At 40.3% G+C, this 17,353-nt stretch overlaps 1 protein-coding gene, 1 long non-coding RNA gene and 1 pseudogene across 15 annotated transcripts in view; 2 read left to right on the forward strand and 1 right to left on the reverse strand.

Moving 5' to 3' along the window:
- LOC118372693 (gastrula zinc finger protein XlCGF57.1-like) overlaps positions 1–17,353 on the forward strand; it is a 150,374-nt pseudogene that overhangs the window by 91,777 nt on the left and 41,244 nt on the right.
- LOC118372692 (zinc finger protein 239-like) overlaps positions 1–17,353 on the reverse strand; it is a 74,039-nt gene that overhangs the window by 44,510 nt on the left and 12,176 nt on the right. For 2 of the 14 annotated variants that reach the window (XM_052519748.1, XM_052519746.1), the window contains exon 2: positions 12,168–12,345. The exons of 4 other annotated variants lie outside the window; for them this stretch is intronic. In XM_052519748.1, coding sequence (XP_052375708.1) covers positions 12,168–12,345 — 178 coding nt within the window. Of the gene's footprint in view, positions 1–8; positions 992–1,125; positions 1,304–5,563; positions 5,834–7,954; positions 11,775–12,167; positions 12,346–17,353 lie in introns of those variants that run through there. 8 more of the 14 variants (XM_052519751.1, XM_052519750.1, XM_052519752.1 and 5 more) reach the window with 7 other exon arrangements.
- Positions 3,463–13,467, forward strand: LOC127930203 (uncharacterized). Its single transcript, XR_008137158.1, has 2 exons — positions 3,463–4,173; positions 12,210–13,467. It is a non-coding gene; the product is annotated as an uncharacterized LOC127930203 (long non-coding RNA).

A 17,353-nucleotide genomic window follows, 5' to 3' on the forward strand; every position in this document is an offset into this window, starting at 1 on the left:
GACATTGAATGAATAGTTTTTGGAAATATGGGTCCATAAACATATCACCATCGATATACACTCAGTAGCCAGTTTATTAGGTACACTACCCCGTTCATGAAAATAGACCACTCCTACAGACACTGTCACGCAGCTGTGGCTTGCTATATAAAGCAGGCAGACAGGCATTCAGTTACTGTTTGATTGAACATTAGAATTGGCAAAGCAAGTGACGTAAGCGACCTGAGTGTCGATGCCAAGTGAGCTGGATCCAGTATCTCAGGAACGTCCGAACTCCTGGACTTTTCACGCACGACAGTGTCTAGGGTTTACCAAGAATGGTGCGACAAACAAAAAACATCCAGTCTGAGGTAGTCCTGGGGGTGAAAACAGCTTGTTGACGAGAGAGGACGAAGGAGAATGGCAAGAATTGTGCAAACAGAAAAATAACGGCGCAGTACAACCGTGGTGTGCAGTGTGGCATCTTGGAACGCACAACTCCTCGATCCTCGTCACTGATGAGCTATTTAAGTAGACAACTACACTGTTCCACTACTATCAGCTAAAAACAAGAAGAAGCTACTCCAGTAAGAACGCAATCACCAACACTGGACAATTAAGGAGTGGAAAAACATTACCTGGTCCGGCAAATCCCAGTTCCTGTTGCGTCATGCTGATAAGAGTCAGGACTGGGTGTAAGCAGGATGAGTTCATGGCACAGCCGGTTGTCAACGGTACAGGATGTCGGTGATGGTGTACTGGTGTGGGGAATGTTTTTCCTGGCACAAGTTAGGTCCCTTGATACCAATTCAGCAACATTTTAACGCCACAGTGCTGACCAAACCCAATAGAGTATCTTTGGGATGAGATGGAACGGGCTGTTGGCAGCACGGATGTGCCACCGTCCAATCTGCAGCAACTGCGTGATTCCATTGCGTCAGCATGGACCAACATCACCGGGGAACGTTTCCGACACCTTGTAGAATCCATACCCTGAAGAATTCAGGATGTTCTGGAGGAAAAGGGGGGTCCGATAGGGTACTAGAAAGGTGTACCTAATAAACTGGCCAATGAGTATATATTGTTTATAAATCAATTAACAGAAGTTTCAGAAGCAGAATGTAGTCTAATCCACATATAACTTACTTGGTGAAATCAAGTCTTCCTCCTCGTGTCCTCCTCTCGAAGATCCACTCTGCCCTGGTGTTTTCCTGCAGTCGACCAGCCTCACAGACACCCTCTTCAGACCCAGCAGTAAGGAGCTACCAGGAGAGTTGTGACCAGGGGACTCCGGCAGGCTGGAGGGGGACGGACTAGCTCTGTCCTGGTGACCACAGGAAGAATTGTACATAGAATATCATTAGACCAAACATTTGATTACTTTAGTCTGGATCTCTGATTGGTGCATCCTTATATCTCCTTTCTCTTTTAGTGTGTAATTGTTCATTACTTTCCACAAATGTACAGATTTTTTTTCAAACGGAAGTGGTTTATATATATTTTTTACTCTTAGTACAAATGCCAAAACTGATGACACTTGTAATGCCCCATTTTATGTTCAGAACCTTGATTGAGCGTTCATTGGAGTTGAACACATCTTTCACCCCAGAACCCAGAACTAAAGTCTCACGTAATTGGTCAGCCGCTCTATTCAGTTCTGGGTTCATACACGTTAGGAGAGATTAGGAGATGTTAGAACGAGGAGCGGAACCGGAATGAGGAGCTCCCCAGTCTCTTTCAAGATACTGGCCGAATGTCCACTCCCCTTCCGAAATGTGAAAGATGGTAACACCTGCTAAATCATGACTTGTTCAAATAACCCAGTGATGAAAAACCTAAACACCAGAACTACTGCTGCTAGTTATCCCACTTGGAGAATGTTGAGAAAAATGTCAGTCTCATAGTTTCAGTATCCTTATACAGTAAATACATAGAAGAAACCATCAGATATGGGGGTATTGTAACATGTAGTAGAAACCTACAGTAAAAAGGTATTGTGTTGCCTGGTGTAATTTCTGCCCCATGTAACATTGTTCAATATCCACTTTTCTATGTGACTTGTTACTGTAACAGCATCCTCTAAAATGGTTGGTTTACAGCGTAGCCTAGTGGTTAGAGCGTTGGACTAGTAACCGTAAGGTTGCGAGTTCAAACCCCGAGCTGACAAGGTACAAATCTGTCGTTCTGCCCCTGAACAGGCAGTTAACCCACTGTTCCCAGGCCGTCATTGAAAATAAGAATAATGTTCTTAACTGACTTGCCTGGTTAAATAAAGGTAAAAATATTATTTATTTTTTTAAATCAACAACATTCAGATAATGAGTGGATTATACCAACCAAGTATTTCAGCAGTGCATGTACACTACATAATTTCAAATGGTTTTTAGATTTTTTTTAAACTGAAAGTAAACTAGACACTATCTCATTTTAGTTTCGTAGCTCAGATTTGAGCAGTTTGATTAAATTATTGTTAAATGTCTTAACAAACAACAGGAAGATATTTTCAAAAGTAATCAACTGAAAATGGCCTAAGAGTTTTGAAACAGATTTTTGTGCTTAGAGTTGTGAAAATGTACCACATACTTGTGAAAATTGCACCAAAGACAATTGGCAGAGTCATGGGCTAGGGGGGAGTTTCCACCATATGTTTTATAACAGCCATTTCCCTTCAAATCAGTGAAGGAAAGTGAACAAGTGCACAGTTAGGGAGGACAGAAAGATAACTAGAGATTCATTAACATTATCTTGGCAGAAGCAGAGCTAGCGTGAGGGCCACGTAGGACTGTTCCTGCAGATACAAAGAAACCATTATTTAACACTATAAAATATTTATAGTGTTACATATAAAATATTATGTAACACTATAAAACATGTAACACTATAAAGACTTATTTAACACTAATTATTATGTTACACTATAAAACATGGCAAAAGTGAATTGGTCTAGGTGGTTGTTGCTTATTTTATAAAGCAAAAGTACCCTACAGCTGTGTGTCACTACACCTCCTTGAGGGTACACCTGGGACTGGTAGCTGCACTGCTGGTTGGCTGCTGGTGGGGAAAGGACCAGGGAATTTATAAAGTAAGTTATTTATTAACTTTAATAGTTTAAATAAGTTAACACACTGCCGGGACTTGAGGTAGGCCTACACTAGAAGAATCCAACAATGACAATCTAACATATCTTTAGGCAGGAATTAAGAAAATAAAAGATTGAAAAGAACAGAATAGCATATTCTAAGTTTAAAGCTAGACTCAGAGATATGACATGCACAAAGTAAACAGCATGGTGGGTCAATTTCCGCAATAACCAAGAACGTTGAAGCACAAGGCTAAACTTCTCCAATGTTTGATTTAAAAAAATATTTTACTAGGCAAGTCAGTTAAGAACAAATTCTTATTTTCAATGACGGCCTAGGAACAGTGGGTTAACTGCCTTTTCAGGGGCAGAACGACAGATTTGTACCTTGTCAGCTTGGGGATTCGAACTTGCAACCTTTCGGTTACTAGAAATTAACAGTAAATTTTCTGCCAACAGCGCTGCTGGACATTCTTGCAGTCAGCATGCCAATTACACGCTCACTCAAAACTAGGAGACATCTGTCGCATTGTTTTGTGTGACAAAAACACACATTTAGAGTGGCCTTTTATAACAACTTCTTGATATGCCACACCTGTCAAGTGGATGGATTATCTTGTAAAGGAGAAAGGCTCACTAAACGAGATGTAAAACACACTTCTGCAATAAAAAATAGAGAAATACGCTTTTTGTGGGATGTTTTGTTTCAGCTCATGAAACATGGGACCAACACTTCACATGTTGCATTTATATTTTTGTTCAGTGTTTATGAAAGCAAGACCATCATGATTCATTGACCGGGCGTTTTTTTCTTGTAGAAATGTGGAGCCTGCCTGCATTTCCTTAAACCTTTCGAGCAATACCTGTCATTCAGAAGAAAAACAAATATTTCATAACATATTTTCTTGCCCTCATTAGCGCCTCACCACGAGAACGGCAGTGCAAATATCCAACACATGGGCTAGTCCACCATCCAGATCAGAGTTATAAAAATAATCAATCCGGTCAAATGGCAGTTGTTCGTTTGGCACTGTTGATCTACACAGATGTGGATTAAAACGTCAGAAAGACGAGAGAAGGAGCATAATATAATCTATTTTGGATGTTCGGAACTGGTGAGTTTGTCCTGATGTTAGCAAGCAGGCATTTGCTCACTGCAGTGGACAACATGCTCTTTACATTTGTATTGTTTTCTCAGCCACAGTTTGACTTGTGTCTTGTCTGACAGTGAAATATGGCTAGATCTTACCGTAGCTTGGACTACAGAGTAGCTAGCTGGGGCTGTAAAAGCCTTAATTGCATTGCAAGGTAGTATCGTGACAATTTCCACAAAGTTTGTTGTTGGTTTTGAAATTATATAGTTAGCCATCTATGTTTTGTGGAAATATTTAGGGCTGACATTTGGAAGTGAATTAGCTATCGTTAGATGCCTTCTGTGTTCAAGTCAGCTGTTGTTGTATGACTCTAGCAAGCTAATGGCTGAAGTTATTTGTGTAACAAATCTTCCGTAAACAAATATTGCTAGATACATTTATTTGCCTGTTCATTAGCTAGCTTTCAGCTGTTAGCTATTTACAGAGGCTAGCTGTTAAGACTTTGGACTAGCAAGCTAATGTTAGCTAATAGCAGCTGTGTTGTTGCAGGACAACAGTTTCTGACTCGTTCAGATATAACTCTGAGATTCGGCTGAAATATGTCAGCATTGTCAAATGCTACAATAAAAAAGGAGCTCATTGTTGGTTCCTAATGGACAGAATCATGCTTGTGAGAGCGATTATTTATAAAATGTAATAAAATCTGTTGAACCTACACATTTAGTCAATCCGACATTTTTTTAAATGACATGGTCACTTTATGGTAGCGTTATGCTTGTTTTAAATCTGACTTCTAGACTTGAGGCATGTGGGCGTAGAAAATACTCTTGACAACTCAATTGCTAAAGACCCTACTAGAAATCCGGTATATGGTACTCCGTGACGGCTGGGCAGATCATGATGAGGTGGGGAGTGTGTTGTGTTTATCCAATCAAGTTCATTTGCGAGACTTCATCGACATTGGCGTCATAATGGCTTAGATTCGATGGTAGGGAAATTGTACTTTTATCGTTGAGCTTCAACCAATGCATACTCCGCGAGACTACAACATAATGGATTAGAACTAAAAAAAATATTGAAAATGTTGCAAAAGTGAGACGTAACATGCATCACTGGTGTAGCCTCTCAATGGCCAATACATATCATCAGCAATACAGAGTTTATAAACATCACTGGTGTAGCCTAAGCTTAACTATTTCTCCATGGTTCTGACTTGACCTGCTAACCATTGCTTGTATCATCAATATGTGTGCGATTGACTAGTGGGCTACTTTGCTGAAATAACCACCCTGGTTTATTTTGTCTAGACGTTCAAAAGGAACGCATAGATGTGGAAGGTCAAAGGAAACGAGACCTAGACGTTGTCTACACCACAGTAAGGACACTGTTGATAACAGTCAACCAAACTTACCCGATCCATCTTGGGAGCGATTCTTTCTTCAAATAAAAAACCATGAAAGTAAAGGTGTACGCTAGAGTTACGTTCCTTGTCACGGCGTTCAGATAAAGAAAAGCTCGACCAGCGCAATCAGACGTCCTTTTACATATCAAAACTGGATTTAAGTCCTGACAAACAAACGTCTCATTGAGACTAATCTTACATCAGAACGATCCTGTGAAATTTTATTTGGTTTGAAAACTCGATAGAGGATGTTAACAAAGTACTTCCTGTTGATGCTTTTCAGCTTCTTCTGAGGTGTTTAAAAGGTGCCGCCACCTACTGTATATAGTCATCAACACCTCTCTTCAAATGGGTGAGGCGGTTCAGGGAGTATAATTTATTGCTAGAAAATAACTGTTTGTATTCCCTCATATATATTATGTTAAATCAATGACAAATGTAGACGATTTTTGGTATAATCAATATGTAATTAATCTATTTAAACTGTAAATTATTAGATGCATCACGTTGTCAATGATTGTAAATGCATTTTGTCCATGTGTGGTTGTATTGTTGGCAAATACAATAAAAATCACAAATCCTAAGGTATTTATATAAACAACTAAAATAGCTTGCAGCCTCTGACTGGCTGTGGTTTGCTGGAAGGTGGCAGGCTGAATATGAGATTAGAGAAATGTCTTGTTATTGTCTTTCAAAAGGCTCAATGGCTTTCTATGGTTTATTTATTATGGATCCCCATTACTTCCTGCCAAGGCAGCAGCTACTCTTCCTGGGGTTTATTATGGATCCCCATTACTTCCTGCCAAGGCAGCAGCTACTCTTCCTGGGGTTTATTATGGATCCCCATTACTTCCTGCCAAGGCAGCAGCTACTCTTCCTGGGGTTTATTATGGATCCCCATTACTTCCTGCCAAGGCAGCAGCTACTCTTCCTGGGGTAAAGCAACATTAAGGCAGTTATATACCATTTAAAATATTACATGACATGACAATTCATACCACTTTTCACAACACATTAAGTGTGTTCCCTCAGGCCACTTCTCTACTATCACATATCTACAATACAAAATGAATGTGTACGTGTGTGTCGAGTGAGTGTTTAATGTGTATGTGCGTCTGTGCCTGTGTGTCTCTTCACAGTCCCTGCTGTTACATAAGGTTTATTTGTATCTGCTTTTTAAATCTGATTCTACTGCTTGTATCAGTTACCTGATGTGGAATAGAGTTCCATGTAGCCAATGCTCTATGTAGTACTGTGCCACTCCAATAAGCTGTTCTGGACTTGGGGACTGTGAAGAGACCTTTGGTGGCATGTGTAGTGGGGTATGCATAGGTGTCCAAGCTGTGTGCTGGTAGTTTAAACAGATACCTCTATGCATTCAGCAAGTCAACACCTCTTACAAAACAAGTAGAGATGAAGTCAATCTCTCCTCCACTTTGAGCCATGAGAGATTGACATGCATATTAATGTTAGCTCTCCATGTACATCTAAGCGCCAGCCATGCTGCCCTGTTCTGAGCCAATTTACATTTTCCAAGGTCCCTACTAAACAGTAGTCCAGGTGTGACAGAACTAGAGCCTGTAGGACCTGCCACTATGATGTGATTTTCAATTGCATTTGATGTCAAGCACTTATCATCAAGACAGTATCATGCTTTTAAAACTCACTTCACTGTGAAAATACATTTGAAGAAAGAAATTCAACAGCAGGTTGTTTCAAAGCCAAACACAACAAAATGGACAGCCTTTAAGGTGATGATTATTTCAAAACATCTATATGCATATTAGAGTTATGAGTCCAAGCCGAACCCCCCAAAAAAATGTATACAAATTATGATTGTGCCTTTATACAATACTTAGCCTACCACATATTAAGCACGGCAGAAAAACATGAAAATAAATGTTAAAAATAAACATTTAAGATCTCTTGTGTGTTTGAGTGTGGATTGTATTATTATGCATACTAGATGAACTGATTACCTTATGCTACATTCCAACATCTGTGAGAAAATGTATAGACCTAGGCGATGCGGTTGGTTCATTGATGGTGCAGGGCGGCTTACGGTTAGCCTACAATTATAGTGAATTTGTTTTTAGTAGGGACTTTTTTCTATTCATATTTTTATTTAATAGGATGACACATTCCCTTTAGCTATACAGAATATCTCAATCCCATATGTTTCCATCTCCTCCTCTCTCTCCTTTATTCCTTTCCTGAGCGCCTTCTTCCTTCTTGATGTTCCCCAACAGATTTCACTTGGTTTCCCAAATTAAGCATTGGGTAGCTACAGGAACAGGGTTGGAGAGCCAATGGGCATACAGTGTTTGGGGGGAATAACACCTGTTGCGCAGAGAGCACATGCTCCTCAAACAGTGGTTGATGTGTGGAGTGAAATAAGTGTTTTTATATTTATTTCTTAGTTGCTCATATTAAGCACATGCTCTGCAAAAAAATAAAAAGTAGCCTACCTGGTCAGTGTGCTGCCACCATTTGCTATTCAAGTGCGTAAGGATGACATGTCTTTTCCCCCTGTTCCCTTTCCTGTTCATTTGATAAGGGGCCATTCTAAATCAGAACTAATTTTACACACTAGTAAAGAAAATATTAAATTGAGAGTAGTCTGTTGGGTGAAAATCTGATCACTTGATGTGAGAACAGCTGTGCAGCCTGAGGCAAGGAACAGAGCACAAGCTTCTTTTTTTTGTAACTTCCCAAAATCATCAATAGGCTATAATCGCATCATGCAGCCCATACAGAATGTCTTTGAAATCATAACATAAGGTTTATCATTTACAACTAAAGTTGCCAAATAACTCTAAAACTAGTGTATAGGACCTTTTTCAAATGATCACTTTTACATTCAACAAAGCCACTTCATATTCGCTCTGGAATGGGAAAATATCCTATTTTATTCAGCTAAGATCAATTGTATTCTTCTTACTATGAAAATAATTTAATATAAAATAACGACATGGGCCTTATAAGCATCTTTTGTCAGCTAAATGAACAAGCCTACAGCCTTTGCAGGAAGCATGTCTGCATCCCACTGCTGGCTGGCTTCTGAAGCTAAGCAGGATTGGTCCTGGATGGGAGACCAGATGCTGCTGGAAGTGGTGTTGGAAGGCCAGTTAGGAGGCACTCTTTCCTCTGGTTTAAAAAAATATCCCAATGCCCCAGGGCAGTGATTTGGGACATTGCCCTGTGTAGGGTGCTGTCTTTCGGACTGGACGTTAAACGGGTGTCCTGACTATCTGGTCACGAAAATATCCCATGGCACGTATTGTAAGAGTAGGGTGTTAACCCTGGTGTCCTGGCTAAATTCCCAATCTGGACCTCATATCATCACAGTCACCTAATCATCCCCAGCTTCCAAATGGCTCATTCATCCCCCCTCCTCTGCCCTGTAACTATTCCCCGGATCGTTGCTGTAAATGAGAATATGTTCTCAGTCAATTTACCTGGTAAAATAAGGGTTAAATAAACTATGGCATGGAGCATAACCAGATAATACACAGCAGGCCAACTCATTCTGTTCTTCTGAAATACATTTTCTTCATATCATAATATTTTGTTAGTCCTGACTAAAATAAATAATGGATTTTTGTGATGGTGTATATTAAATAGATTTTAGACTTTATTTTTTATTTTTATGTAGATGTTTCAAAGGTGTGAATCAGCAGCTTGTATGTGTGGAGACCTGGAGATGCTAAACATGCTCGTGTTAATGGTTAATAACTGTGAGACTGGCAGTCTGCATAACAATAACCGACTGACAAAATGTCACAGCCCTAAGTGGGACAACATTCCACAGGCCACAACCAACAGCCTGATCAACTCTATGCAAAGGAGATGTGTGATGTTGCATGAGGCAAATGCAGGTCACACCAGATGCTGAATGTTTTTCTCATCCACTCCCCTATAGGTTATTTTTAAGGTATCTGTGACCAACATATGTATATCTGTAATCTCAGTCATGTGAAATCCATAGATTAGGTCCGAATGAATTTATTTAAATGACTGATTTCTTTACATGAACTGTAACTCAGTAAAATCTTTGAAATTGTTACGTTTTATATTTTTGTTCAGAGCAGATGATCAGGACAGTGAAGAGTACTATTTGCCCGAAGAGGTGAGGTCTTGCAATGAGCTATATGACTGTACTTCTTCATTCTCAAGAGGAAAGTTCAAACCCTCAGCCACAAGGTCACTGAGACGGACCAACAGGGGATCGTCTGAAAGGAACTGACATGCAGGGATGGGATTTAAGGATTTTGGTCACTGGCCAGCAGACCGCAATGTCTACGAACCCGGGGCACATTTGGGACCTAAATCTGTGGCATTCGTTGTTTGTAAAGGCAACATTTCACTGCTGTGTCGGGCTAGTTTGGCACCTTTTCTACTAGCCCAATCTGAAAAGTACTAGCCTTGAGATAGACACGTCAGCAGGGATGGAAATTAAGCTAACTGATTTCACAGGTCATTTGACTAATCATGTACAACAGAAGCACTCTGGAACAAAACCGATTTTGTAGTTTGTATTGGAAAAACATCGAGTTCACAAGTCCTCTGTGAGCTAGTTAGCCAACTAGGTAATGTTAGCTCACTGTTTGTGTAATCACACTTTTCCAAGTGGTGACATGTTACTTAGCCCACCAAGGCAGGGATATTTAGCTAATGTTTAGCTAGCTATGTTAGTTAACATTAGCTCAACATTCGTGTAGTCAGATTATTTACGTGGTGACGTGCTAGCTAACTAACTACTGTTGCCCTAGTGCCTGGCTAAAGTTAGCAAGTCTGACTACACGAACGGCGAGTTAACGTTATCTAGCTGGCTAGCTCACAAAGGACTTGTCAATCATGAAATGTCAGTCATTATGCTGTCCTATGCTGGTTTTCTTTTGACCTGTAAGGAAGGTAACGTGTGTTACACACAACTAACGTTACAATCAGTGGCTTTCAAGCTAACGTACATTTTTAGAAGCCCCTAGCTAGCCAACCACTGATCTTTGACACACCCAACATGGCTTGTTGGCAGCTATCAACAGGGCTTACCTGTACTGCATATCTATCTAATGTTTCTCTGCAGTGTGTGTTCGGTGGTGTCTAATCATGTTGTAAGCTACAGCAAAGCTTTTCCCGCACTGATCACAGCTATAAGGCTTCTCCCCAGTGTGTGTTCGCTGGTGTGTATTCAGGGTGGAAGCTACAGCAAAGCTTTTCCCACACTGATCACAGCTATAAGGCTTCTCTCCAGTGTGTTTTCGATAGTGTCTAATCAGGGTGGAAGCTACAGCAAAGCCCTTTCCACACTGGTAACAGCAATAAGGCTTCTCTCCAGTGTGTGTTCTCTGGTGTATAGTTCGTTTATCTGATAGTGCAAAGCTCTTCCCACACTGATCACAGCTATAAGGTTTCTCTCCAGTGTGTGTTCGCTTGTGTCTATTCAGGGTGGAAGCTCGAGCAAAGTTCATCCCACACTGACCACAGCTATAAGGCTTCTCTCCAGTGTGTGTTAGCTGGTGTGTTGTCAGGTTGCCTGACTGATTGAAGCTTTTCCCACACTGACCACAGCTATAAGGTTTCACTCCAGTGTGTATACGCTGGTGTATAGTTAGGGCTTTTGATAGAGCAAAGCTCTTCCCACACTGATCACAGCTATAAGGTTTCTCTCCTGTGTGTGTTCGCAGGTGTCTAGTCAGCTCTCTTGACTGAGCAAATCTCTTCCCACACCGATCACAGCTATAAGGTTTCTCTCCGGTATGTGTTCGCTGGTGTGAATTTAAGGTCCCAGATTGACTGAAGCTCTTTCCACACTGATCACAGCTATAAGGCTTCTCTCCTGTGTGTGTTCGCAGGTGTATGTTTAGGGCTCCCAAATAAGAAAATCTTTTACCACAATCAAGGCAGGGGTAAGGCCTCTCCCCTTTATGAATTCTCAGATGAGATTTGAAGGTGTTAGAAGCAGCGAAACACTTCCCACACTGTGAGCAGCAGTACGGTTTCTCTACGGTGTGAATAATGAAGCCACTCTGGCTTGTGAAACTCTTCCCACAGTCAGAGAAGCAGTGGTGAGGTTTCTTTCCTATACGTCTCTGCTGGTGTTTCTTGAGACGTTCTGATCTGGAGAGACTCTTCTCTGTCTTGTCAGCAACATGATATGGTTGAAGCGCCCCAGATGATAAGCCCCTCCCACTGCGAGAACGGCGGTTAGGGGTGTCACCTGTGAAACAAAGACACTGAATAACTAGGTTTTGGAAATATGGATCGATAAACAAATACTATAACAATTTAAAATAATGTTTTTTAGCAAATGCTCTTATCCAGAGTGACTTACAGGACCAATTAGGGTTAAGTACCTTACTCAAGGGCAGACAGATTTTCCACCTAGTCGGCTCAGAGATCCAAACCAGCAAGCTTTCAATTTGTGGCCCAATGCTCTAAACCAAGACTACCTGCCTCTCTTATCATCAATACACTCAGTGGCCAGTTTATTAGGTATACCACCCTCCGTTCACAAAATTCAAACGACAATAAACTAGCAACTGAGTGTTTTTACTGTTTATAAATCAATTGAGCAGATTGTAGTCTAATCCACACACCCCATTGTTCTTACTTGATGAAATCAAATCTCCCTCCTCGTGTCCTTCTCTCACAGTTCCACTCTGCCCTGGTGTTTTCCTGCAGTCGACCAGCCACACAGACACCCTCTTCAGACCCAGCAGTAACGCTCTACCGGGAGAGTTGTATCCAGGGGACTCCGGCAGGGTGGAGGGGGACGGACTAGCTCTGTCCTGGTGACCACAGGAAGAATTGTACATAGAATATCATTAGACCAAACATTTGATTACTTTAGTCTAAATCTCTGATTGATTGGGTGCATCCTTATAACTCCATTCTCCTGAAGTGTGTAATCGTTCACTACTTTACACAAATGTCTAGTATTTTTTTTTTTAAATCACTTTGGCAAATTTTTCAAATGGAACTTCTTATGTTAAGAGCCTTTGAGCATTCATTGGCGTTGAACAAATTAGCCGCTCAATTTAGTTCATACGTGTTAGGAGAGCTTAAGAGTTTATGGAAAGAGGAGCTCCAACATCTCAAGATACAGGCCGAATGTCCCCTCCCCTTCCAAAATGTGATAGATTGTAACACCTGTTAAATCACTATACACCATAGGTATATTTCACTGGTCATCCCCAAAGCCAACACCTCCTTTGGCTGCCTTTCCTTCCAGTTCTCTGCTGCCAATGACTGGAACAAATTGCAAAAATCACTGAAGTTGGAGACTTACATTTACCTCACTAACTAGTCAGCTGTCAGAGAAGCTTACCGATCGCTGCAGCTCTACACAGCCCATCTGTAAATAGCCCATCCAACCAACTACCCACCTCATCCCCATATTTGTTTTTATTTTTCTGCTCTTTTGCACACCAGTATTTCTACTTGCACATCCTCATCTGCACATATCACTCCAGTATAAATTGCTAAATTCTAATTACTTCACCACTATTGGCCTATTTATTACCTTACCTCCTTACTTCATTTGCACATACTGTGTACATATTTTTCTATTGTGTTATTGACTTTGTTTATCCCATGTGTAACTGTGTTGTTGTTGTCACACTGCTTTGCTTGATCTTCCAACATAAATTAAAAGAATGTCAATTTATACAGTTCTCAAACTGTACTTAAACTTGACACTATACCATTTGTTTAGTAGTTAAGCTTTGAGCAATTTGATTAAATTATAGTTAAATGTATTGTTTACAAATTACTGGAAAATATTTTCTCATGTAATTAATTGTAAATGACCTTTGGAAACATGTGTTTAGAACTGTGAAAATGTACCACATACTTCAAAAATGCAACAAAGTGATTAAAAAAATAAACTTAACGGCATTGGATTGGTGGAAGCATGGGCTCATGGGTGTTCACACCATATGTTTTATACAAATCATTTCCTTTCAAAATCAGGGAAGTAAGTGAGCAAGTGACGACATTGGAAGGAAAGATAATTAGGAATTTCTTAACATGCCTTATCTAGCCTACCAAAAAACATGATGTAACACAATAAAACACGATGTAACACTATAGAACCTTATGTAACACTTACAAATATTATGTAAACTCCTATGCAGAAATTGCTCCACCATTTCCTGGTTGCTAAAATTGCTAAGAAGTGCACTGTAGAGATTTGTTGTACCACCTAAACAAACCACTGTGAAATATATTTTCCATAACCCAAAATATTGTATTTTCAGATGTTTGTAGCTGGTGCACAAAACCGAAAGTAAGACTGAAAAACAAAATAAAAATGGGAAGCATAGAAATAACACACACAGAACAGATTTACTGATTCTTAGACTTGCTTTCAATGAGAATGACAGATCTATAACTGACATTGCTATGTGAATTCTCCCAAAAACAAACATATTGCACCTTTAACACTTTCAAACATGATTTAACACTAAGACATAGCAACATTGATATACAGTGCCTTTAGAAAGTATTCACACCCCTGGACTTTCCACATTTTGTTGCGTTACAGCCTGAATTAAAAATTATACAATTGAGATTTGTCGTCCCTGGCCTACACACAATACCCCATAATGTCAAAGGGGAGTTATGTTTTTCCATTTAATTTGTCATTTTTTACAAATGAACATATAGAACATTTGTGGGCATAACTGAAAAAGCATGTGCGAGCAAGGAGGCCTACAAACCTGACTCAGTTACACCATTCTTCTCTGATTCGGATGGAAAAATACTGGTAGGTGACTTTTGCACCAATTTCCACACAGACACCGTGCGGGACCCTGGTAAATGTAGTCTCTTATGGTCAATCTTCCAATGATATGCCTACAAATACGTACTCTGTCAAGAGGAATGGGCCAATATTCCACCAACTTATTGTGGGAAGCTTGTGGAAGGGCGACCTGAAATGTTTGACCCAAGTTAAATTATTTAAAGGCTATGCTACGAAATACTAATTGAGTGTATATAAACTTCTGACCCACTGGGAATGTGATGGAAGAAACATATTCAAAAAAAAAAAGCTGAAATAAATCCTTCTCTCTACTATTATCCTGACATTTCACATTTTTAAAATAAAGTGGTGATCCTAACTGACCTAAGACGGGGAATTTTTTTATGAGGATTAAATGTCTGGAATTGTGAAAAACTGAGTTTAAATGTATTTGGCTAATCTTGGTTTTGCCTGTAGCTTTGTGGCATGTAAACAGTTCTCCGAGTGTCTTCTTTCAAAGCATAGTCGATAGCAAAGCATCTTTTCGTGACAAAATACTTATTTTACTGCTGACTAACAGGTTAAATTATTTCTTTAATTATTTGTTATTTTTTACTGGGAATGTGATGGAAGAAAAAAAACTGAAATAAATCTATTTTTCTTAAAAAACGGGGAATTTTTTTTTATGAGGATTAAATGTATTGTTGGTTAAATGTATTTGGCTTGTAAACTTATTTTAGGCTCTTTAATTATTTGTAAAAAACTGTATTAAGGGCTTGTAAGTAAGGTTGTAGTATTCGGCGCATGGGACAAATACAATTTGATTCGATTTCAGAAGACAACTAGCTTGATTGAGCCAAAGAGCAGGTGTTCTTAATCAAATTTGATTGGTCACATACACATATTTAGCAGAAGTTATTGCAGATCTAGCGAAATGCTTGTGGTCCTACTCCAACAGTGCAGTACTATCCAACAACTCATAACAAGACACACAAATCTAAAATAATGAATGGAATTAAGAAATGTATAGCATATCTGGACAAGCAATGTCAGTGGCATTGATTGAAATACAGTAGTATACACTACATATGAAATTAGTAAAACAGTATGTCAACATTGTTAAAGTGACCAGTGATTCCATGACTATGTACATTGGGCAGCAGCATCTAAGGTGCAGGGTTAAGTAACAGGGTGGTAGCCAGCTAGGGATGGCTATTTAACAGACTGATGGCCTTGAGATAGATGCTGTTTTTCAATCTCTCGGTCCCAGCTTTGATGCACCTGTACTGACCTCGCCTTCTGGATGATAGCGGAGTGAATGGGCCGTGGCTCGGGTGGTTGATGTCCTTGTGGTGATGCAACCCAACAGGATGCTCTCAATGGTGCATCCGTAAAAGTTTGTGACGGTCTTAGGGTTCAAGCAGAATCTATGCAGCCTCCTGAGGTTGATGAGGCGCTGTTGCACCTTCTTCACCACGCTGTCTGTGTGGGTGGACCACGTCAGATTGTCAGTGATGTGTACACAAAGGAACTTGAAGCTTTTCACCTTCTTCACTGCGGTCCCGTTGATGTGGATACGGGTGTGCTCCCTCTGCTGTCTCCTGAAGTCCACGATCAGCTCCTTTGTTTTATTGAGGGAGGGGTTATTTTCCTGACACCACTCCGCCCAGGGCCTCACCTCCTCCCTGTAGGCTGTCTCATCTTTGTTGGTAATCAGACCTACTACTGTTGTTGTCGTCTGCATACTTGATGATTGAGTTGGAGGCGTTCGTGGCCACGCAGTCATGGGTGAACAGGGAGTACAGGAGGGGGCTGAGCACGCAACCTTATTGGGCCCCAGTGTTGAGGATCAGCATAGTGGAGGTGTTGTTTCCTACCTTCACCACCTGGGGGCAGCCCATCAGGAAGTCCAGGATCCAGTTGCACAGGTCAGGGTTCAGACCCAGGGCCCTGAGCTTAATGAGTTTGGAGGGTACTATGGTGTAGAAGGTTGATCTATAGTCAATGAACAACATTCTTACATAGGTATTCCTCTCATCATATATGCATAGTCACTTTAACCATATCTACATGTACATACTACCTCAATCAGCCTGACTAACCAGTGTCTGTATGTAGCCTAGCTACTGTTATTTTTCACTGTCTTTTTACTGTTGTTTTGTTTCCTTACTTACCTATTGTTCACCTTGTACCTTTTTTGAACTTTTGGTTAGAGCCTGTAAGTAGGCATTTCATTGTATGGTCTACACCATACATGTCCATTCTCACAAAAAGTTTATTTCTTTCAAATTGTGTGCACAAATTTGTTTACATCCCCGTCAGTGAGCATTTCTCCTTTGCCAAGAATGCATCCACCTGCCAGGTGTGGCAGATCAAAATGCTGATTAAACAGGATGATCAACACACAGTTGCTTCTTCTGCTAGAGACAATAAAAGGCCACCCTAAAATGTGCCGTTTTTCCACACAAAACAATGTGCAACAGATGTCTCAAGTTGATGGAGAGTCCAGATGGAGCTGTAAATACAATCAAGCCTGTCTAATGGCAGAGTTGATCAGCACAGATATGGATCACAATGTCAAGAAGACAGGAGAAGGAGCATACTGGAATGTATTCTGGATGTTTGAAACTGAGGAGTTTGTTCTGATACTAGCCAGCATACATTTGCTCACTGCACATGTTTAAATGTGCATTTTGTTTTCTCAGCTACAGTTTGAGTGGTCTTGTCTTGACAGTGGAATATGGCTAGCTCTTACCGTAGCTTCGACTATAGAGTGCTGGAAAAGCCTACTTGTATTGCAAGGTAGCAACGTGACAATTTGCCCAACGTTTGGTGTTGGTTTGTTGAACCGATGTAGTTAGCTAGCTATGTTTTGGAAATATTTAGGACTGACGTTTGGAAGTGAACTAACGTTAGCTACCTTGTGTTAGTCAGCTGTTGTCTGGCTATAGTTAGCTAATGGTTGAAGTTGTGTAACAGACCTTACTTAAACAAATATAGCTAGCTACCTGAGCCTGTTCATTAGCTAGCTAGCATTCAACTGACTGGTGTTA

Source organism: Oncorhynchus keta, chromosome 5 (genome assembly GCF_023373465.1).
Source record: "Oncorhynchus keta strain PuntledgeMale-10-30-2019 chromosome 5, Oket_V2, whole genome shotgun sequence".
Lineage (NCBI taxonomy): Eukaryota > Metazoa > Chordata > Actinopteri > Salmoniformes > Salmonidae > Oncorhynchus > Oncorhynchus keta.